Source organism: Manis pentadactyla, chromosome 5 (genome assembly GCF_030020395.1).
Source record: "Manis pentadactyla isolate mManPen7 chromosome 5, mManPen7.hap1, whole genome shotgun sequence".
Taxonomy (NCBI): domain Eukaryota; kingdom Metazoa; phylum Chordata; class Mammalia; order Pholidota; family Manidae; genus Manis; species Manis pentadactyla.
Window position 1 is genome coordinate 60,719,772 of NC_080023.1, and position 24,691 is coordinate 60,744,462.

Consider the following 24,691-nt stretch of genomic DNA (forward strand, 5'->3'; position numbering starts at 1 on the left):
CCTTTAGCTAAAGTGGTAGGTGAATTTCTATATCATGTGGCCTAATTCACCAGAATGGGGTATGTCCTAGAATGGGGAAACTCCTAGAGAAATAGTGGTCTATTTACCTCTGTCCAAATGGGTATGAAAGCCACAGTTAATTGAATATTTAGATTCTTATGACAAAGGTAATTTATTTAAGTCTTGATTTTAGGAGATAATTAAGAGAATTCTTCTGAGATCAGTATACCAACTCCTACTTGAGGACACAGCTGGGGATATAGGGAAGGCATATGATCTGGAACCCAATCACAGATTCAAATCCTGACTACAGTGTGTCCTTAGGCAACTCACTTAATTCTTGTAAGTCTCCATTCCTCATTTGTCATATGGGAATAAAAAGAGGGCCTATTGTTTATTTCTTTATTCACTCAAGACAAATTCATTGAGAGTATACTTCATGTGAGCCACTGAATTTGTTGGGACCAGGATTACTGAAGGAAGAACTGAAACGTGCATGAAAACTTTATGCAAAGTGAAAAGCACTGTGCAAGCACCAGTTCACAGTTTTTACAAAGATGGATGTTGTTCTCTACCCTGGCCTTGGAAATACAGATACTTAAAATTAGTCCTAGTATCTCCCTCCAGAAAGTGCAGCTGATAGTGATGGCTTATTTAATTCTTTGAAAATGATTTATTCTTAAATTATCACCCATGTTACAGGTGATTGTTTGATTTGTAATTCAAATATTATTTGCTTAGGAAAAATATCCAGAAATTATCTTAATAATAAAGTTTTTAAAAAACCCACAAAAGTAGAAAGATAAAATGTAGGCACACTTTAAAGTGAGCCAAGTACTATATATTCTTTTACCTTTAAGATGATGACTCCTGTGGTAAGTGATTGCCCAAGTTATAATGAGTTCAACAAGCTCATTCTTGTGTGATTTCTAAAGCCAAATTCATATTTGAATAGTGAAAGAGATCCTTTCTGGTAAATCAAATTAGCTGTGTGGACATGATGCAAATGATAACTTATCTTGACTTAAACAGGTTTTCAAGGTACAGAAAAAAGAGGCAATTGAAATTCACAGTACAAAGGCACAACACTTTAGCAAAACATTTTTGTAAGTTATTTACAAAAATTTGGGGCAAGTGAAATTTTATGGGAAGCTCCTAGTCACAAAATGTAATAGCAATAATTACATGTTTTGACCTTTAAAATGGCATTTTAATAATCAGAACTAGATTAACAGTGAGAAAAAATTTGAATATTGTGTTAAATTTAAAACTGCCATTCATTAAATGTACCAAATGTAAACATTTTAATTTTTATCTTTTTGGAGATTTTTATTATTGCTGTCATTATTATTATGCTTTACTGGTCCTGTCTAGCCTAACCTTTGGGGCATAAATGTGAGCACTGGAACTTGGTGGACCACTCCAATTACTCAGAAAAATACTGAATGGTGGGATGGCATAAAGGTAAATATTTGCTTATTAAAAATAACCATTTTTACAGAACTTGTAAAATTAAGTGGCAAAAACTAAAATGGAATATTAAATCTCTGTTTTACACAAACTTAATTGTTCTCTTCTGCCACTAAATCACAAAACATGGTGATTTTCAATGGAACCTAGTCTGTACTAAAAGTTAGTGTAGCCGACTAGGTTTCAGGGATATTTCTATAATGAAGAGGTTATGATGTTTCTTGTTTACAAATGTCAAAACTCCCCTTTGTAGGAATCCTATATAGGCGCCAGCAACTTTGAAGCTGAAACAGTTCTGTTCATACAAATGGGGCCTCTCCTGAGTTCAGAGTCTTTTTTGTTGTTTTAAGTACTTTTACATACACAATTATGCCCACAGGTAACAGGAAACCAGCGTTTCAAAAGAAAGCTTGATCATATTGCTAGATAACACAGGTATCCTAAGCAAGTGCGTGAGCACCCGGAGGCTTTATGCTGCTTCCACAAGTACATATTTTTTTGATTGGTAAGAACTGCCAGGTGACGCTTCATGAAATATAAATGCCAGAAAGGCACAGAGAGCTCAAGGCAAGCCTTCCGCCTGTCCGTCTAGGAGGATAAGAACAGGAACCTGTTCCCAGCTGCAGGAGATGGCGTTCACAGTTCCAGTATCAGTCTATCTCCTATTCCACGGTAGGTGATTTCAGCTGGTTCTGTTGATGTTGTATCCATGTAAAATGTGAATGGGATTTTTCTACTCTGAATTACTGAGAACTTGGCTTTGAACAGTTGTTCATAACACAGATCAGAGCAAGGAACCTGAGTTACTTTAGTTTCTTATGTAATACTGTTCTCTCCTAATATATTTCAACATCTCTTTTTTTGATACCTTTAAATGTTTGCTTTATACAACTGATGAGAAGTTGAACATTTTAACTACTATACCATAGCATCCTTGTTATTGAGTTAGTGATATAAATGCATTCACTTTCTTTTCAAAATGAATGTTTCTATTTTCTATAATCATAATGTATCCAATGGAACTGGTATGGATGAGAAACTGTCAGATTATAGATTTCAAATGTAGATGAATAAAATAGAACAGAAGTGGGAATAAATAGAGTAACTTTCAGTCTGTTGCTTGTACGTAGAAGGAGGCTCACCTGCTAAAGATGCCTTTTCTCCTCTCCCTCCAGCAATGACAGCCCTGACTGAAGAGGCAGCCGGGACCATAACACCCACCATCACAACCCAGCAAAGTAACTGGACAGTTAATAAAACAGAAGGTATTTTCTTTGCACTTTTGTATGTCAAGTAACTTTTTTTAACTTTTGAGAGAAATTTAGATTGTGATAAAAGCGACTTGGAAAATTAAAAATATTTTATTATTAGATTATCAACTCTTTAGGCAGAATGCAGGCAAATGTGTCAGCAAAAATTGCCTTTTTAAAAGGAAGAAGGTTGAAATAAATGAAACAAAAGTTGTCTTCTGTTACTGTCCTGAATGTGACACATGCCACATTTCTGCTTGGTTCTTGCTTGATTCCCAGTAACCCATGTATGTCCAGAGACAGACTGTCCCCATTTTGGCATTCTTGATGAATGACATCATATTTTGATGTGTGACTGTGAGCTTTGCAACCAAGAAATTATGGCTACAAGATGAAACCTTAACCCACTTTCCCACATTTTTGGAAAGATCTTTTTTCTTGTTTGTTTTTGGGGGCTTTTGTTGTTTTTTTTAACATATGCTCTGTTTCCTAACCACTTGTGCCCAACTGTTCTTGTTGATGATGATGACAGGTTTTCTTTCTTATTTTGCTACTGCTGTTGAGCATCAGCATTTTTTCCAACCTCTTTGAACTCTTAGAGATGAACTTAGCTTGTTACCTGCTGAGACTGTGTGCTGAGTGGTTCAGATTTTCAGGCAAATCGCATAGGGCCCCCTGATGTAAAGATTGGTGATGTGGCGCATAGGACGGTGGAAGCACCATCTCTTGCATTCAGAGCCAGACAAGCAAAAGCAGATCAAGTCAAATATTTTGTTTCTGAATATGAAAGGTAGTAATGTTTAAGTAGTTTTCATTTCACCCATAATTCTAAATTGAGAAAATTTTACTTAGAATATTTTGCCCATTTGAGTTTTTAAATACCTATCAACTTGCAAAACAATCAATATAGGTTTTAGAATAACTTTCATCCAATTTCTTCATGGTCTTCTAAGCCTTTGAACAAAGAGGAACCATCTTCATTAGAAGATAATACTATTGAAGATTAAAATACAGTTTCATCTCAGTGACTGACTTCATAAAAGTATGTCCTGTACCACCTTTTTTATTCCTTAATAGTAAACTACAGGTAAAATTCTCTAAGTTATAGATAATAGTAGTAATGGGGAGAAAATAGAAAATATCTCTGTAGTTTCCTTTGCTTTCTTCATAGAGAACTTCAGTTTTTCCTGTTTTTTTTTTTTAATGTAACTTAAAAGTCTGAGTCCAGTATCTTAGGAAAGTTTTCATAATATTATAACTAATATTCTTCTCTCAGGGGAAAAGTGTGTCTCTGTAATATAGTCTTCCTTTGGAAATGTCCTCTTTCATTTCCACATTTTCTAGCAAATCCTGGTTCAGGCTTGGTCAACTGAACTTATTTAGTCTTAAAGTAGGAAGACCTTACACACTTTATAATGGGAAATTCTCAGTGCCCTAGAATTAATTATTAAAACGATAAATTAGATTTACTACACTATGCTCAACAAAATGAATGTGAATTTTATGGTAATATTGTGTGTACTCAACCAAAATGAAATTATACAACATAGTATCTTGGTGATGCCTTATTACTTAAAGATTTAGTGTTTTCAATATAAAAATATATGCCTTTTTAGATATGTGGGGTATTTTTCCTGAAAACAAATAAGTAGAATTCTCTTAATTTACTTAGTAAGGTAAATGTGATATAACATGATAACCAAGGATGAGAAGGTATGTTTATTCATAACAATGACAAAATAAAATGCCACTACATCTGCTCAAGAAAAATTAAAAAAAATCAGCGATTAAAGTATATCAAAAGCACCCAATTATGCAGTTTTACCCAAGCGTCATGCTTACTGCATAAATCCCAGGGATGATACAGTTATATGCCTTCAGTACATCAAGGACTGACGAGTAAGCATCCTGAAATATATACATTTTGCCACAACACAGGTTCTCAAAGGGAAGCTTTCCATAAAGAGGCTTCTGGACACTTGACCACAAAAGTTTTGCTAAGTGTGGTCATTTCGTAGTATTAGACCTAGAAATCAAAACCCAGGTTTTCTAATTCCAACTCCATGAGTAAAATTTCTAGCTAACATTGGAAAGTATTGTCTTAACTGTTAAGCCTGAATAAATTGTTTCCGGCTTTTTGTATAGGTCATAACAATACTCTTTTGAAATCTCTTCGTGAAAATGCTCTTTTTTTCAATTAGCTGTTCTAGGTAGTTCACGTAAGAGGAAGGGGTATTCTTGCTTCCTCTTCTGGCAAATGAAGAGACATCAGGGAAAGCCTTGTCAAGATAGCTCCCTAAGACCAGAGTCAATGCTGCCACCTCTTGGCAAACTTGAATCTATACTTGATGTCATTTCTAAAGGTAATAACATCAATCCACCTCCACCCCCTATTTAATTAATGATATATCTGGGTGATATTAACCCAGCCTCTGTGAATAAAACCTGCCAAGGGAATTCATCAGTAGTTCACAGGACAGACATCCAAAGACTACTCTTAAAATTTAAGATCTCTTTACATATTCGTCACAAATTTAATAGTGTGACCCACTTCATCTGTTAATGTTATCTCCTTTGCCTAGCTGCCTACACAGAAGGACACATAGCCTTGAGGTTCTCACACCCTTGCCTGGAAGACCACAATAGTTACTGCATCAACGGTGTTTGTGCATTCCACCATGAGCTGGAGAAAGCCATCTGCAGGTAATTGCAAAGAACTTGCCAAGTCCTAGAGACAGGAAGACGTGAATTTATGCCTCTGGTGTTTCCCATAGCACGTTCCCACATGCCTCTATGTATCTAGTAAAAAGGGTCATGATCTGAACATGACTCACCAATCCTCTTTGTATTTGAATACCTAAGGAGTTTTTTTCTTAAACTACCTAATCCTTGTCACTCAAAAATATGGTACCTAGACTTGTCTAGCTTGGATTAATACTCAGTCTATATGCACACACCTGATCATCTACATTTGCCCTCTTACAGCACTAAACTATGTTTTCTACCTTTATCTTGCATCTACCTACCACTTCAGCATTTTATTAAAAAAAAAATAATAATAATAATAGTAAGGGAGAAATGTGGGATTCACATATAAATCAAGTATAAAAATCAAACAAATAATCATAATTGACCTGATTGTTTATAGTTCATGATGCGTGATCAAACCGAAAGTTTCTGTGGTGATGGCCCTTGCACTGTTCACCATGTAAGAACTTATTCACTATGTAAGAACTTGTTCACCATGTAAAACTTGTTTGTTATGCTTCAGAAGATTGGAGACTGTTGAGAATTAGGCTTGGGGTTGATTAATGACTGTGCATTGAGTCCCCTATACAGAATTTTATTGTTAACAACCATATGATCAATAAATATGAGAGATGCCCTCTCAAAAAAAAATATGGTACCTAGATTAGCAGCATCTGTGTAACTTGGGAACTTATTAGAAATGCAGAAACATATGCTCTATCTCAAAACTACAGAATCCAAATCTGTGTTTTAACAACATGCAAAGATAATTCTGAGTGTTTACAGGTTGATTTTAGTATGAAATCGGTAAGAGACTATGGCAAAAACACTTGAGGAATATAAAGTTCTAGAACAACTAAGATACTACTTTTGGTCATCAATTTGCTTGGCATTCTCCTGTGAAAGAGTAGGTTAAAATCTCCTAGACCTCCTCATGCTAGCACACTGCCTTTCTTTCTACCAGCAAAGGAACCTGTATTAATATGGGGCCTTAGTGAAATGATTATTATAAAGTATGTAACTTCTCAATACCTTTAACAGAATGACTTTCATTTGGTGTTTGATACTTTAATTTAAATTGCTTACTTTCTATTGAATTTTTCCATTTCTTGAAATTAGTCATTTCTTTGTATTTCTATCATCATAAGTTTTAAAATTAGATGCTCTTTTCTTTTTTTAAAGGTGTTTTACTGGTTATACTGGAGAGAGGTGTGAGCATTTGACCTTAACTTCATATGCTATGGATTCTTATGAAAAATACATCGCAATTGGGATTGGTGTTGGATTATTATTAAGTGGATTTCTTGCTATTTTTTATTGCTACATAAGAAAAAGGTATGAAAAAAAACAAAATATGAGGTCATAGAGCACTCATTCTTTGACAACTGTGAGCCCTTACAATGTGTTAGGCATTGACAAGTATAATTTCTTAGTGAAAATGTGGCTGTAAATCTGGCATGTTCCTATATACTTGTTTTGATGCCTTTTCTCATAAATGCAGGCAAACAGTAAAAACTTACCTGCAGTTGCAATAGGATAGCTCCAGTTTACAATTGCCCTTCATCCTTTCCTCTGTCTGTGTCCATCAAAGTTACAAATGAGGACAGTGGGCACCACAAGAGATTAAAAGTGTCTTGTTCACAATTATATATTCAGTGCTGAATACTGTGCCTGACACACAACAGACACTCAGTAAATATTTGTTGAATGAACAAATCAAGAAACAAGTATTAAATGAATGAACATGTATGACAAACATGACCAATTTTCTTCCTAGACACCCATGGAGAATATATTCAGTATTCTCTGCTGCTAAAAGCCTAAGAAAATAGACTTGATCCACTAAGTATATAAATTACTTATGTGTTAATTCTTATTTCTGTTTTACCACACTGGTAATTTTCCCTTAAGTACATGTAAGTAGGGAAAAGTCAAGAAATAAAAATAATAATATGAGATACATTAAAGTAAAAAGTATAAATGCATTTCCTTGCTTTATTAACGGAGTTGCATTTTTTAAATGACCAAGACTGACTGTAGAAAATGAGAGAAGTCTTGTTTGCTTAATAATTGCACCTTAGAAAAAATTCTTATATATTTAATTGTGGATCAGTTGATTCAAAATCCATTATATCAATTGAAATTGATATACCATTTGCATAAGAGACCAAGATCAAGATATGGGGGGAAAAAAGGAAGGAAAGGAGACCTTTTGGTGTTAACAGCTGTCTGAGGTCAGGTTCCTTAGAAGCAGAACCTAAGGTGGGGATTCTTGTGCAAGTGATTTCTGGAGGGAATGCTCTAAAATGAAATCTGTACTGAGGTGAGGAAAGCTAGAGCAGGGGAAGAAAGAAGGTAAGCAAAGATGCGGCTTTAGCTGAAGTCTAGACTCAACCTGATTCCACAGGCAGATCTAGAACATGAATGGCTCCGCAGACCTATCCCAAGAAAGTGAAGGATCTTGCTCTCAGTACCTTGTGTCATCAGACATAGGTGGCAGGATGCTCCTGACCGGGTAGGGAGAAGGGGCTCGAAATCTCCCAGGAAGCATCAGGCAACGTGCTCTGGTGCCTGAGCAATCCCCCAGAGAAGGGGGCTGCTGTGAGCCTGTGAATGCCCACAGCGGCGGGGGATGGATCCATCAGCGGGCAGAGGGTATCTGGGCAGGGCACCATGAGCAACCTCTATACCAGAGCATTTTTCTAATCCTCAACAACTATACAAACAGCAGTCAACCTCATGGAAGCCAATGCTCTGTTTTAGGTGTCTAAATCTGAAATCGCCTTACAACGTCTGTTCCGGAGGAAGACCACTATGAAGTCTTGTAAGGAATTTTCATGAAGCATTTGTAAAAATCAGTGGGCCCAAAATTGAAATCTTCGAATGAAATAGCAAAACTTCCCAGGCTGACTAGACTTGAAAATAATGGAAGTTGGGATCCTGATGGAAAGAGAGAATAAACGGGGCAACGTTGGTGTTTCGAGTTTGCCATCGTTAGGGTGCCATGGGAGCCATGTGAACGAACTGCACTGACAGATGTCAAGCTCACAGTCCTACTCTGGGTTCGTTGCTGGTGTTATGTGGTTATAGATCTCACTGCAGAGAGACTGAGTTTCATGATTCTAACCACGTCAGATGTGAATTTTCATGGGATAATTATCAACCTTGCACAAGCCAGGGCACTGTGAAGCCTGGGTTCCTCACGTGCTTGCTATCAGTATTTTGGACCCCTGCTCTATGGACCTAATCTCAAGCATGCTGCTGTCATGGTGTCTAAACAAATGTGATGTCAACTATTTGGATGAGATCAGTGTAATGGCACCTTCAATGAACCAAACGTGCCTGAAGTCTAAGCCAGAGAAAAAGAAGGTGGAATGTTCAAGGCACATTTAAATCAGACCCAGCTTGTGACAACACTGTGTAGCCTTTATCTGTGAAATATGGAATAAGCTAAAGAGTTTCTGATGACTGAAAGCTATCTGGATATTGAGCCCTGAACAGAAAAAACATTTCTGTTTCTGCGTGGATTATAAAATTTTGTCTTGGACTCATTGGTCCCCTAATGCTTATGTTCATCACTTCCTTTTATTGTTAACGGAACTACCTGGTGACTTATCCATTTGCACCAAAATTCTAGAATTCTACCAATAAATAAAATTCCATAATGGACCCTGAAATAGAAATTGAAGAATTGGACATACAATTGTGGAAACTTTCTTTACCATTTCTGAATACTTCATAGCAGATTTGCACAAAGAGAAAGAAAACAGAACAATAATAAAAATAACTATCTGGGAATTAGGGTCCTTCCTCTTTAATCATGTCTTCCAAACAATTTGAACAGTCTTGGGCAAGTCCCTTAATTTCTTGGGGCTTTTGTTTCATTTTCTACAAGGTTCTTCTAGCTCTAAAATTTGACACTGGGGAAAGAAAGACATTTTCCCCTATCTATGCTGCCAGTGGGATTTTTCTCAGCCCCACATTCATCCCCAAAACACACCACTGTATATCATCTTAGGTGTACATTTTAGTGTTTGGCTTATAAAACAATAATTTAAGAATTTGTTCTTAAAAGAAGTAAGACATAAAATTAAAGAATAATAAGGCATCTACATTTTTTCTTTCAGATTCAATCTAAAACTATGGACTTTTTATTCATCGTGTTGTAGATAGGCAAAACAATTTTGATCATGAGATTAGTTAAAAGAGGATCCTTACAATGTGAATAGCCTTATTGTAGCCTAGTAACAAGCCTTTCACTTCTATTAAGTTATGACTTTTTCTTCACTCCTGAACTTTGAGTAGAAGGTATTTTGCTTGCTTTGTTTTTCCTTCAGAAGAAACTGAATGCAGATGAACTGCACGTCAGCACTTTCTGCATGTCCTCACAAAGTATGCAAACTTTACATCATCCCAAAAGAGTGGGGAGGTGAAGGTTCCTCCCAGTGACTCCAGCGACCGCACCTAGAAAGCTATGCTCTTCCCCAGCATTTCAAAAGGTGTTAAAAAGCTGGGGAGAGTCCAGGAGGCAACAATTCAGCTGAATGAAAGGAAAGAGTAGTTAGTGCTGGAGTCTGGATAAGTGGTAACCTAAAAAGTTATGAATATTTGGTATCTGTAAATATTTCTAAATTATAAATACAATGTAATTAAAAGTAAACAACATCAGAAAGAGAATGAAAATTCCCAGGTTGGCAAACCAAAAAGTGAACAAAAACAAAACCCAATAGATACAGACTTTTTCACCTGTGGGACAGTGTGCATTACCAGTATCCTCCCAGTGAGGCTGTACAGAGATTCAGTGTGGCTCAGGAGAATTCATCTGTTTATGGTGTGCATACAAGATCATCTGTGATCCCCTAACTCCAGGAGTTAATTTCACAGGAAGGAACCTCTGGCATTCAGTGGCAATATTTACAGAGGTAAACAGGACTTCAGGGGGAAAACAAATAAATGCAAATTGTTCTGCAACTTTTTTTCATCTTCTGTTTTTTCCTACATCCAATAAGACCCTGAAAAAAGCCTTCCAGTAAAGCCCTTTTGCATCAGAACTACATTTTCAGCACTCAATCTGTGAATGAGTAGGTGGGGTAGATCATTTAGGAAAGAAATGAGAACATGTTTCTGGCATCTTTGACTCATTCAAACTGGCCAAGAGGTTCATCAATTTTCTTCAGTTCCCATTTTGTCTTTTTCCTCTATCTATCCTTCAACCCTTTGAGAAAGCTCTTAGGTCATCAATATTCATGAGTGCTTCTAGAGTTAGCATTTTAGAGAATGATAGGGGTGGGAATAAACCATATAATTTCAGTCCTTATGAGCCAGGAATTTTCAAAAAGGGAATTATAATTGCTTGTTATTATATCTTCTTTCCCCAAATTAGTTCTCTTTATAGTTATGTTTTCATAACCTTTGAAGGTGAAATATAACACCATTCAGTTTTTAGTGTTTCCTGGCACAATACACACTTAATCTTTTAATTTTGATATGTCCGTTTTGGTGATGTCGAGATTGCCATTCATTATATGTAACTGAAAAGTCTTAAGAAAATAACAAGGCAAACATCAGTAATTTAAACATTTATGTTGAATATAAGGACAGTTTTTCTTTGCAGAAGACCATGAGTAAGCCATTTAACTTCTCTGCATTACAAAACCTAGTACACTGTCTTTGGTGTGATATAAATATTGATACCCTGCAACCCACACTCATGGGAAGGGTTACCAGAATTTCTTTATTGCAAAATATCACTCTTTCTGGCTTACATCATGGCTGCATGACATCAGGATGCTAGCATCAGCCAAGTTGAATGGGGAGTGTTGAAATTTAATTGGTTAGAGTCTGGCACTGCTAATCTGGGTGAGGCCACATGTCTGTCCAAACCTTTGGCGCAGCCCCATTCAGGAACACATTCAGGAGCATATCCTCAAATTCAGCTCCAAACTTCTGTTAACTATTCAATCAATGAAGGCACAGCTCAGAGTACGAGAGCCTAGCAGTTAATATCCTAAACATTCAAAGCTAGGCCTGCTGAGAATATCCATGTGAATAAATGAATCCTCTCATTGTATTTCATTCCTCTGCCCAACTTAAATATGATGGATATTCCAGTTTGTGGGCAACACCCACAGCTTCCAAAGAAACATCTCATAAAGATTAGGAATGTGATGATGTGATAAGGAAAATTGAATTGTTTAGTCAGGTCTTATCAATGAAATACTTCATGGCTTTCTTTGTAATTTTTACCTCTCACATGTTATTGGGGCATAAATCACTTAGGTTGAAATTTGGTTAAGTCCACAGTCAAGCAGGTATCAAACTAGTATCACTTTTGATCTTCAAAAGATATTAACTAGACTTCATGTCTTTCTAGAAAGAATGGCCTCCTTAGATCTTTAAAATAGCACAAAAATACTGATTCAATATTAAGTCCCTTCACAAATCAAGTAGGAGTAACAGTATAATATAGCTATTATTTATGAGCATTTACTGTGTTTGAAGAACATTATTAGCATTATTTTAATTAATCCACACCTACATGTAGGAGACTTACAGAAGGCAATTCACTTTTTCAAGGACACATAGCCTTTAAGTGGCAGAGCCTCCACCTGAACCAGGTAGATCTGGTGCCAAAGTCCCTCATCTAAACTCTATATGGTAATGCTTCCCAATATTTTAGGTAAAATTTCTATGTTGGGGATTGTTTTATTGATGAGCTTAGAGATATACCCAAGTGATTTCTATGCAAATGAAAAAAAGTTCATTTCTTTAAAATATATGAAATAATAACCTTTGTCATGGATCAACCACAAAAACTCCTGGCTGTGATCTGCATATTATGCAGATATGCATACCGTTCTAAGGGTGGGGCCAAGACAAGCGTCAAGTGCCTGCTGACAGTGGAATGTGGAGTCTGGGGAGAGACTATAGACTGTGAATGAACCCTGCTTTATCTTTAGGGCTCAGGGGATGAGGAAGTCACTTGGGAACACTGGACCCCCAGCTGTGAACCAAGGTTCTCCAGCTCTGTCCCAACTGTGGCAGGCCTGGCTCAGTCTGGTGATGGGATGAAGAATGAGTGTTTTCATATCTACAGGAAAATCTCATCAACTTTCTTTCCACCACAGCACTCTCAATCCCACCCTCAGTCCCACAGTACCTTAGAGAAAAACAGTGATGATGGACTGGTTTGTGGCAAAAATTGGAAGCAACATTTGAAAATCTTTGCATTGGATGGACACTTAAATAATCTAGTGATCTAGTCCATCTGCGTGGTTTTCTAACCTTGCTGGGGGCCCTTTGGATGTGATATTCTTGTCTTTGAAGTGGAGAAGTTAGACTCTAAAAGATGACCTCCACATTCCCTTCCTGGTTAGAAGTGGTGTGTTGAAAACACGCAGCCTATAAGGCAGGTCCAGCCCACAAATATATTTCCTTTAGCTTTCCTGGTGTTTGTTCTAAATCAAGCCCACACTTAAGAAATCAAGATGTTTAACTATAAAGAAATCTAGCTTTTCTAAACTTCTTTTGAAAACTGGAAGACAGAGAACACCAGCCCTCTAGTCTTATATAGCTTTGGTTAGAAGGAATGTGACCTAAACACTGGCCAGCTTCTGTCACTGTGCTGGGCATTCAGGGTTCCCATAGGCCCTTAAAGTCCACAGCCTCATTCTTTGACTGGATTCATTTTAAGACTGTGCCCCATCTAAATCCCTCGGAGTCTAATCCCCAGGACGCCTGCAGAGGGCCTTGTTGCATTGTGAAAGGCACAAGCCATAAAAGAGTGTCAGCTGGATGGGTTGCCCAGGACTGTGTCTTCAGGAGAACCTGCACTCACCCGGAAGCTGGCAGGCTTGGCAGCCAATGACTCAGACACCCTGCCCTGCCCATAGCCTCAGTCACTCTCTGCTTCAACCCTTACCAGCTTTGTTTTCTCAGTGCTCAGCCCTGCTTACATTACCTCCCTGCTCCAAACCCCAACCTGACTCTCCATCCTGCACCTCATTTAGCAGACTCCTCTCCCCATGGCCTGACATGCTCCTCCTGCCCGTTCCCCCCCACCCCACACACCTCAGGAGGCACAGGGGTCTTTCTTTCTCATCTGCTCTGCCAGGGCTCCTTACACCGACCATCAGCTGCAGCCAACGGCTGCCTCTGCTCCTGGAACAGACCCACATTCCTATCTGTGTGTTAAGGTCTTGCTCTCCCCTCCACATATATTACTTTCCGTTACCTCTGTCTGTCAGGATCCTACACAATTTTTTAAAAATACTTTCTCCCCCTTGAAGAATTGTATTATTCAGAGATATCATCTTTCCTTCCTTTGAACTCTCTGGATATCCTTTTTTTTTTTCAATCTCTCAAATAGTGCTTACATTCTGCCTTGTTTTATAATGATCTTTGTTCTTGGCTAAGTTCCAGTGGTAATAATAATAATGGGCTTCATTTATTAAGTTCATACCACAGACTGGGCACAGTGCTAAGTAATCTATGTATAGCATCTCTGTCAATCTTCAGAGACGATCAGGAGGAAGGCTGTGGCGAACAGTGGTTAAGAAGGTAAGTCTTTGTAGTTTAACAGATGGAGGCTGAAATCCCAGCTCCACCCCTTACTAGCTGTCCTACCTTGACCAAGTCTCTTAACTTTTCTAAGTCTGGTTTTTGCTATTTGTAGAAAGGGGATAACATTTATTCTTGGAATGTTTTGAGGGTAATAGTAAGTGCTCAAGAATATTACCTATTTTATTATGATTGTCTTTCATTTTTCAGGTTAGGAAACCAAAATCTAGAAAGTTTAAGTAACTGGTTAAATAATATGCAGCTAGGAAGTGGTGGCACCTGGATTCGATGCCAAGGCTGTCCAGCTACAAGGCTGCTTCTCCCTGCATAGTCCTTTGACTATGGCTGGTGCTTGGGCAAGGTCATTTTAAGCAGAATCTGCAATCTCAGAGAGCTGAGTTTTGAATCCAATCTGTTTATTAGCTCTGTGATGGAAAATAAGTGATTTAACTCCATTATAAAATGAGGATAATAATTACAACTAACCATAGGGTTATTTTAGGATTAAGTAAAATTATATAGCTAATGTATATAAAATATCTAGAACACAGTACTCATTCAATAGATATTACTTATAATTATTAAATATTTAAAACTCCTATTGAAACTCTGATTGGCATTCAGTACAGTTGGTTTTATTATAATGTGACACGTGCCTTCCTAAAAAATCATCAGATTGCAAAATTGAGCAATAAAAACCACAGGGCTTATGGGAAAACTGGGATTAGGGGAATAATGCTCAAAAACTTTGCTGGTGACACATTTAAGAAAAAAGGAACCAATACAAACAGTGGCATAGTTTTATACATTTTAAATAGTTAAGAAAGACAGTAAATAGTTCAGTATATAGGGCATATTACCTTGAAAAATACCTGCAGTTTGCTTGTGGAAGAGGGTGTCAGAAGGGTTGTACCTCATGAGATATTGTCAAGTGATGGAGGAAGGGTTTTAGGAATTGGACTGAAAGTTGTGACAGCAGATGTGGGTGAATATAGCTCGTAGCACAGATGTGAACCAAAGTAGCTGGAATATGGCTGAGATGTGGGCATGAGTCCACACAGCCCGGGTCAGCAGCTTTGTGCATTCATCTAGCAGTTCTATCAGGTAAAATCAGGCATAAGCAAATGCAAAATTCTCATTACGCTCAAATTGTTCCTTTATGTTCGAATAAATTCACGTTTTCAAAACAAGTATTTAAATAGAACAGACTGTTCCTTGAAATTATCACAACTCTTCTCTCTCAATCTAAATCTTAATTATAATTATTAGGCACTTGAAATATTGTGATTATATTAGTCACTCAAGACCTTGAGGACTCAGGGGGTTATGATAACCCTCATTTCTCCACCTAATTTCAACAGGAGTGTCAAGGACATAATTCCAAAGCTCCATGTTATTGTGGATTCAATTTATCTCAGACAAATGTGTTATCATAGTCTTCATTCTTTCCTTTGTCAGGCTATAAGTGGCTAGAAACCCTCACAACTATATTTTCCTTCCTCAGATGGTTTTCTTCCAAATATTATCAGTTTACAGTACTAATGTGAAGAGGACCAGTTCTTCCTCCTGTCGTCATGACTTATTCCCCTTTGCATTTGTTTTTGTTTTTGTTATTACCCTCCAAGGACACTGTTACTTTTATTCAGAAGTCTTTAAATGATGCAGAAGAAAAAAAAAGTTTGTCTCCCTTCAGCTGGCTATATTAGGTAATAAATTATGCCAAACTGCTGACCTTCCACCAGCAAGAACTGGCTTAAGAAATAACAAAACATTGAATAGAAGAAGACACCATTGAGCAAAAGGAAACTTATAAGAAAGAAGAGTCAAACTTGATATATACTAGGGTCCCCAGCTTGAGCCAAACCCAAGTTACTGTCAGGGTTCAGGCCTGCATTGATGGGCTGGGCCAACAGGTGCGTCTGCGAACTGGTGATCTGGCGCACTGCCATCAACCATGCGCTTGAGGGACTAGAGAGCCTCCTAGGAGTGAACACACCTTCAGATGCTTCTCAAGCCTGATCAAGACTGATTTCTTCTCCTATGGCTTGTGTTTGCCTGGTTGGGAAGTATATGGCATGTAGTAAAATGAAGTACAGATTCGTTTGCCTTGCCAGCATCCATGCCCCTCCTGAAAACAGCACACTCTGGAAAACACCTGGAAAAACAGTTTGCTTTGCAGTGCCATCCTCCCTCACCTTCACTGTGGGCAATGTGATGACAGACATCTATGAACTGCTTTAGGGTAAAACAGCTGAAGACATTTTAAAGAGCTTTTTGGTATCCTTGGTATTGATTGGAGAAATTTACATATATGGGTAAAATATGGGTAAAATTTATGACATAAAATTTCTGATGGGATGGCCCCATCAAAGCCACTGTGCACTGTAATTGAACTCTCCTTGCCTCAAAGAGTTTGCTTCATGCTTTTCATAGTGTGTCTGAGGGTTTGGTATAAATGTTAACATTTCTTAAAACAAAATGAAATAAAACTTATAGTAGTTCGATTTTTTTTGTTTTGGACAACTGTGCAAAAAAATAATAAGTCATATAGTAAGAAGACTTTAGAAACTTATTCTACTTATATGCTGAGGAGAACATATCAATCAGAAAATTGTAGGTAATTCTCATCAGATATTCTTATCAGATTATCAAGATCTTTATAGGTCAAAAACTCTTCTTTATATTCATTCACATCTTAATCACTTCTCTGGTGCTGTTTCTCCTGAAAAATGTCCTTGATCTCTTCCTAATTTAATCCTGCAGATCTGGAGTATGAATTTCGAACTGTAGGGTATATTTTGAATTATACTTGCCTTAGCTACATGTAGCTTGGATGAAAGTGTTTACTGAGCTGCTAGTAACAGTTGTTCTTCTACAAATTAACCTGACTTTGCAGTAATCAAAGGAATGACCAACTTCCACAGAAATCTGGGTACTCTGAATGCCTGTTTTGGTGTACTGACTACTATGCTGTTTAATGCAGCCTCTCAAAATTTAGTGTGCATAGGAATCATGTGGAAGTGGTATTTATTAAAATGCAAATTTCTGGACTCCAGCACAGATCAAGAGAGCCAGAATTCTAGGAGGCAGTGCCTAGGAATTGTTATTTTTAATGGTACTGTCCCTCCACCCCAACCCTTCTTAGTCATAGAAACACACTGTGGAAGATCTTTGATAGCGGAGATGAGTGCAAGCAATACAATCATGTTTTCTTACGAGGAGAATATTGTGCCAAACATTGTCATTTTTTTTCTTTATGCTTTTAAAAGATGGGGAAAACATCTGAAATATTCAGCACCAGAGATTTTCACACAGATTGCTTTCAAAACCTCTTGTTCAAAGTACATGGATAGAGATATTGATGTAAATTTTAGCTGCAAGATTTTCTTTGTCTCCAAAATTATATGAGTACATTTGTTCTAGCTTGTTGAGCAGCAGCATGAAAAAAACAGGAAACATAAATGTTATTGCAGTTGAAATTATGTATCACAGCTTTTGTGTGTCATCCATGTACAGATTTTCATATGCTCATTCTTGCTAATGGGAGACTGTCAGACAAAAATAAAAATGTGGTTAGAGTCACTTTCACCAGAATAAATGAGGGAAAAATGTTCCCTTTCAATATAGGTCTGAAAATGGTCTGACATGTCATTTGATGCCATACCTATTGTGCTGGCAATGGGAATGTTCTACATTTTTTTGTGTGTGTCGAATGATTACGTTTCCAGCACATTCATTTTGGCAATTTGCCTTTAATTGCCTGTCATGTTATTCAAGCAGTATCTTTTTCAAGAGTACGGATGGCTATTCAATTATCAGTTCTATTTTGAAGTACTTGGAAAACTTTGAAGTACAAAGTGAAACAGGTTGAATTTCAATAACATCAGTTCAGTGAGAATGTTCATTTACCACTAACACAACTCTGTCACAACAAAACTATGCATTAGAGACTTGCTGTATTTCTCACTTAGCAGAACCTGATGTCATCATCAGTGATTAAGTAGTAGTTGAAAGGTGAATACTGCAAAATGTAGGTCATTCATCTAGGAATGTTCATGGTTCCCTGTCCCTTAAACGTTGTGGTCTTAAATTGGATGAAAGTATCAGGCAATCCATTTAGCTCAAAGGAAGTTATGCCATAATGCACATTAAATTCATAAAAGTCAACCCATCTCTTTACTCCCTAGCACCCTTACCTTGTATCATTTTCTTCTGTCTTCATAGTGCTTAACCCCCAAACACACTGTACTATGTAATAATTTTTTGTATCTATCATGCATTTTTCCCTGTTAGACTGTAAATTCAGAGGTTGAGTTTGTCTGTTTTCTCACTGACACATCCCCAAAACTAGAATACTACCTAGTACAAATATTAGGACCTCAATAAATACTGCTGAATGAATGAATAAGGGCTTCAAAGTGAATATATCAGTTTGTTTCCCTTTTACAAGAATAGCACGAGTAAAGAATAAATTAAAATCAACCACAGATTGATTCTGGACAGAGGTAAAGATCACAACTAATAAAGGAAAACACACAGGAGGAACAGAATCCTACAAAATGGGTGTAGTGGTTTTGCAACCAAGAATCTCATTAACTCTGCTGAGGTGGTAAGAAGTTATAAAATACATTATAGTTAGAGGTTGTGTAAAAGGTTAAATCTGAGGTGCACAAAGCTATATATGTGATGTGCTGGGTTACTAGAATTAAAAGCTAAGGAGATCAACAATCCCAAACTAGGACTAGAACTAGGGCAGTAGATCTTGATCCACCCAGAAATATCCTCTTCATATTGTGTGATCATGAACATGCTCCAGTTTCCTCTACTGGCCCATCCTGACTTGCTGATACATGATGTTCACTCACAGCCTACTCCAGGGTAGCCCTGGAGACCATCCTATCAATAGCTGGGGGGGTTCTGAGGGAGTGATTCACATCAAGGCACACACTGGGCATGGCAATTAGCTCATTTACCATGAAAAATATTGGTCATAAAATTAAAACATTTATGAGATTTGTTTCTTCATATCTTTGTGGCAAGGTTACATACTAGACAAAAAGAAGCAAAATTAATATTTCAGGTTGGAACAAAATTCTTCTTTCATTACAAGTGAGATTGAGTATTTTATATGGTTACTGATCATTTGTAATTCTAGTTTTCTGCAATTCCTCTTGTCCCTTTTTTATAGCCCGTTTTTCTATTAGGCTGTTTCACAGTTTCTTATTAACATAGGGAGAATTTTAAATACTCCAAATACTAACCCATTTTCATTTATGTTGCAAACATTTATTCCGAGGTTTTCATTTTTATTTTGTCTATATTTCTTTTGAAATGCAGAACTTAAAAAGCTGTATTTTCACATGTAAAGAGCTTTTCCACACTAAGGTTGTTTTCACTTCAGAAGGTTTCTCATCCACAAAACATATTTAACATTTTTATTTTTAAAGCTTCCGTGTATGGCAAGCTGAAAAATCTCATTTGTTCTCTTCTAATTTGTTATGACTCATTTGTCATGTATCAATTATTGTATATAATATGAGAAAGTTATTATATACGTGTATTTGATTGCTATGTATATTTCCAGGCTATAGTTCTATTTCACTGTTCTCTCCTCCTCTTCTTGCACCAGTATAACACACATATCTAATAATTGTATCTATATAATATGATTGAAGGTCAGAGTTCAAACCTCATTATTAAGCTTATTTTTCAAAATTTTATTGGCTATTCTTGCTCATTTCTTCAGATTAAGTTTTGAGGAAACAGCGTTTAGTATGTTGTAAATGAACATGATTTAAAGGATTAAAAGAAGGTTATTCAGAGTATTCTTCCATTCTCCTTCCCAACCATCACTTTCACTTTTAATGATTATTTTGTACCACTTCAGAGTCTACGCATGAATTGGTGTAATCATTTATAAGCTTGTTTGCCCCCAAATATTACCATACTATGTACACTAGTTTTTGTTTGCTTTTTACCTGATGTTTTATTCTTGAAGATTCTTTCATGCAAATGAAACCAAGCCTGCCTCGTTTATTCCAGACTTTCACCATATTAATTAACTGGACTTTACTTAATGGATATTTACATGGCTTCTAGTCTCTTCATCCAACAAATAGGGCTGCAGGGAATATCCTTGCATGTGCATCTGGTTACAGATACAGAAGCATATCTTTCTAATGCATATCTGTATAAAGCGTATCTGTAAAATCCGACAAGATCCTGGAAACGAGGTTGCTGGTTCTTAAAAGTAGTGTTGCTTGTTCAAAGACACATCTCTTTTTGCATTTAAAATACATTAAAATTTCCATTTCTTTATCAATCCAAGGGACCACACCATTAGTCAGATACAATGTGCCATTTATAAGGGCTAATGAAGAAAATTAGCCCTTTGCTTTAGAGATGCCTTGCAAATATTTGATATTTGTCTTTTGAATTATGGTGCTTTTTGATATCTATAATTGAATTTATTTTATGGCTTCTATTTCCATTTCTACACTTAATGAAACCTTCATTTGGAGGTTACCAAAGAAAAGTTTCTCTGGTGTTCTCTAGTACTTTTATAGCTTCACTTTTAAATTTGAATACTTGATCCATCTAGAACTTTAGTACAAGGAGTGAGTAAAATGGCTTATTATCTAAATTCCTATTCTAATTTCTCAACAACATTTACTGAGTAATCTATTTCCATGCATTGATCTACAATGTTACCTTAATATTTTACACCATTACCAGATTGACCTTGGTCTTTGGATTCTGTTTTGTGTCATTGATTTACCTGGCATACTTCAAAAATTTACATGTTGTTATTTTGTTATTATTGGATTAAAGGCATAACCTTACTTTAGAGACAATTTATATTATTATAATATTGGATGTTTCTATCCAAGATTAGGGTATGTCTTCCAATTGATTAAACTATTTTCTTTCTCATAATAGCATTTTATTATCTTGTTCATAGAGTTTTAGTGTATTTTTTATTGAATCAATTCATAAATAACAAAAAATTATTCTGGTATTACTGTAAGTTGGACCTTCTTACATTTTATATTTTAACTGGTTGTTGATTCTACATAAGAAGGCCATCTGTTTTTGTATGTGAAATTCGTTTTCATTCATCTTACTGAAATATGTCTTTGATTGTAATAGTTTATAAGGTAAATTCTCTTGTTTTTTAAATATATAAAATCATTTCTGCTATTAATAATGGTAATTTACCTCCCACTATTCAAATATTTTTGTCTCATTTCTTTTCTCATGTAATGTTTGTAATAATGTGTCTCTTTCCAAGTGTAGTTTAAATATATCTAATGATTTTCATAAACATGATGTAGACTCCTAAGTTCATCTATGTACAATAAAAATAATCTTTTTATTTGCATCTTAGTAAAAATATTTGAAAAATCAAGATTGAGTATTGAATAATAAGGACTAACAATTTATGGAGAGCATTATGATTTCACCCTTGTTCTCTTAATATGTTGAATTAAATTAATAATTTTCCTCAAGGTAAATTTTCTTTGAGCTGTTAATATGAATCACACCTGCTCTTGTTATATTATTCTTTTAACGTGCTGCTTCATTTTATTTTCTGGGATTTTTTTTCAATATTCCTGTATCAAAATTCATATGTGAATTTGGTATGAAGTTTTTATTTGTGCTGTTTTTGTGGGATTTGGATGTCAGTATTAGGCTTACTACTGTAGTTTGATAATAAAAAGCATGAATTCTGGAGCCAGACTAGCCAGATTCAAATCCCAGCTATGCTCTGGGAACTGTATACCTCTGGGCAGATTATTTCACTTCTCTGTGTATTGGTCTCCTTGATTGTAAAATGTGGAGCCTGGTGTATTTCTGGTTCCTTCTTACTATTAGGAAGTAACCCTTCAATTCCCAAATGAAAGGCTGGGCACTGGCAACAAGGATCCTCCTTTTTGGGAGGATTTAAACCAGTTTTGTCCCCATCCTTGTAAATTTGTCAATAGCTCTGCTTGGCTTTTCAGTCCCTCATCCTCGGATTTCTCTATGGGGAATGATCCCGAGGGGGAAGCAGTCCAACATGAGGGGCTCACCACCCTCCCTCAGATGTGGATTCCTCAATTCCTTACTGCCTGCCTGGCTGGCTGGCTGGTGCCTTCAGGTCAACGATTTCTTTTGTTTTGCTCAGCTTTTCTAGATGTTCTCAGTGGAAAGGTTAAGCAAGATATCACAGTTTCCCCACTTTCATCATTAGTGTCAAGTTTAAACAGTTTTTACTACAGTAATTTTTAAAATATCTATTAGTTTTATTTGCTTTTCTCAGTTCTGTCCTCTATGTCCCCTACTGTGCTTTAAGCAATATCTATTGTCCTTTTCACAATTTCAAAAAGGTGTTCGTCTTCACAAAATTTTACTTTTCTTCTGTATTTTGCTTTAGCTGTGATGTGGACCTTCAGTTATTCTGTTTTCTCATTACAAGGCCCTGAGGTCTTCTGTTATCTAAGGGAACTTTGATTATTACTCTACGTCATACAAGTTTATGGTGATGCATTGCCATAGTTTTTATCTGCTCAGTGGAAATATTTTTCTTGTGAGTGTTCTAAACCTGCCATTTTTTCTCTTTCTTTTCTTTTTTCCTGTCATAATTTATAAGATTGTTTTCACTAACAAAATCAATTAGATGGAAAAGAAATATATATCATGATCATGTAAATATGGTTTTAATGGCAATTGCATATAATATGCAGAGAGAGGAACAAAAAAGCTTGGAGATCAAAGGCAAAGTTCTGCCTCTTTATGCCTGGGATCAAACTCTGTCTTTTCCTGCTTAATTTATTTTTTTCTTTTCTATAAAATTATAATAAATTTTTAAAAAGAATAATAGACATACTTTCATTGTAGGGGTTTGTAAGAATCAAATCTGTACTAGTTTGCTAAGGCAGCCATAATAAAATACCACAGATTGTGTAGTTGAAACAACAGGGACTTACATTCTCAAAGCTCTGGAGGCTGGGATTTTCAAGATCAAGGTACAGATATGTTTGGTTTCCTCTGAGGTCGGTCTCCTTGACTTGCCTTCCTGCTCTGACCTCATATGTCCTTTGTTCACATGCATACATCTGCTCTCTCTTCCTGTGTCCAAATTTCTTCTTCTTCTAAGGACTCCAGTTAGATTGGATTAATGGCCACCTGGCCTCATTTTAACTGAATCACCTCTTTAAAGACCCTTCCTCCAAATAGAGTCACTTTCTGAAGTAATGGGGGTTAGGACTTCAACATATGAATTTTGGAAGAACAGAATTCAGCCTATGGTACCAGTCACTGTCCATTCTGTTTCAAATGATACTGTTTTTATCTTGATGTGCAAAATTATTCTCACTCAAACTAGTGAAATCAACACAATTAGCTTAACCAGTAGGGATGGTTAAATAATGAAAAATTACGACTCTGTAAATACAAATAATTGTAAATTGTTTTATACCCAATGCCAGTAGTAAAGTCATATGGTTTATGACTCAGATTTAAATTAGTAAATACACTGATTATTTGCATCAAATAGCAGTTACTGTGCACTTTTATAGATAACTACAGAATCTAGAGATTACTGAATCTTTCAGATTGCCTACAGTGTTACTGCTGTTCATGATAATTGTTTATAACATTCTAACAATAAATGTGTGCTTTCAAGAGTCCTCTACTCCAAATTTTAATCTTGTTGAATAAATTAGTTGTATCCTTGAAGAAAATAACACTTCAAATATGCAGCTATGTCAAAACTGTTGTAATTTTCATGCTCTCTGAAAATGATTCTAAGGAAAAATTAAGCTCAGATTTATAGTTTATAGCATTTGTAACATAAAATCGACATCAGTTCTGGAACCAAAATGAAATAATGTTACACTTAATGAATAACAAAACTACAGGAAAGAATCACATTAAACTGATTCTTCCTTTTTATCCTTCATGCTTAGATATGTAGTATAATATAAAGTTGAAAGTAGCATTAGTTTCCATGCTGTACCTGATGGTAAATATATTCCTATTTCCTTCATTACTTATTCCCCCAAAGTTTAGACATCCAAAAAATGTGTTTACTACTCAACTCTTTTGTAAAAGACAAAGATCCTACCCTCTCTAAATTTGGAAGAGTCATTGTTTATAATTAAGTATCTTATTGACATCCAGCAACTGGGCATATATGAAAATATTGCTTAAGCCATCACAATGTCATAACACTTCCCACAATGAGGAAGTTTATATCTTTAAACTTTTGTTTATTTTATAATAAAGCTAAAGGGCCCTTTCTTAAATTTTTCTTATACTGATTATCTGTAATCTTCATCATGGAGGATTTTTTCTTACTGTGTGTGCCTGTGTGTGCTCACATGCACGCACATGTGTTAGGGGGAGTTGACAGCATTTTTTGAATACTTTCTATGGGACAGGGATTCTTCTGAATATGTGAATTTCCACTTCAAAAGTATCCCATGATGCCTGTACTGTTAATTCTATTCTACAGATAAAACTCTGATTTAAGCTTGTTAAGCAACTTAATGCTAGTAAGTATGGGAGCTAGGGTTCAAGAATGACGTTTAAAAATAGTGAAAATCATCATTAGCAGAATGAATTACCTAAGAAATTGTCTAATCCATTCTGCTATCTTTTGACAAAACTGCACTTAGAAC

General features: G+C 36.2%; 1 protein-coding gene across 2 annotated transcripts; it reads left to right on the forward strand.

The window, feature by feature from the left end:
• The first annotated feature begins 1,586 nt into the window (after nucleotides 1–1,586).
• EPGN (epithelial mitogen) lies at nucleotides 1,587–9,162 on the forward strand. Of its 2 annotated transcripts, XM_057502311.1 has the most exons (6): nucleotides 1,587–2,142; nucleotides 2,646–2,735; nucleotides 4,922–5,083; nucleotides 5,303–5,423; nucleotides 6,651–6,803; nucleotides 8,232–9,162. In XM_057502311.1, exons 1-6 carry the CDS (start codon nucleotides 2,100–2,102, stop codon nucleotides 8,284–8,286), a joined length of 624 nt encoding a protein of 207 aa, XP_057358294.1. In that variant the 5' UTR covers nucleotides 1,587–2,099; the 3' UTR covers nucleotides 8,287–9,162. The 2 variants fall into 2 exon arrangements, with proteins under 2 accessions (XP_057358294.1, XP_036783398.2); XM_036927503.2 differs by lacking the exon at nucleotides 4,922–5,083 and having other exon boundaries at nucleotides 1,915–2,142.
• The last annotated feature ends 15,529 nt before the right edge of the window (nucleotides 9,163–24,691 follow it).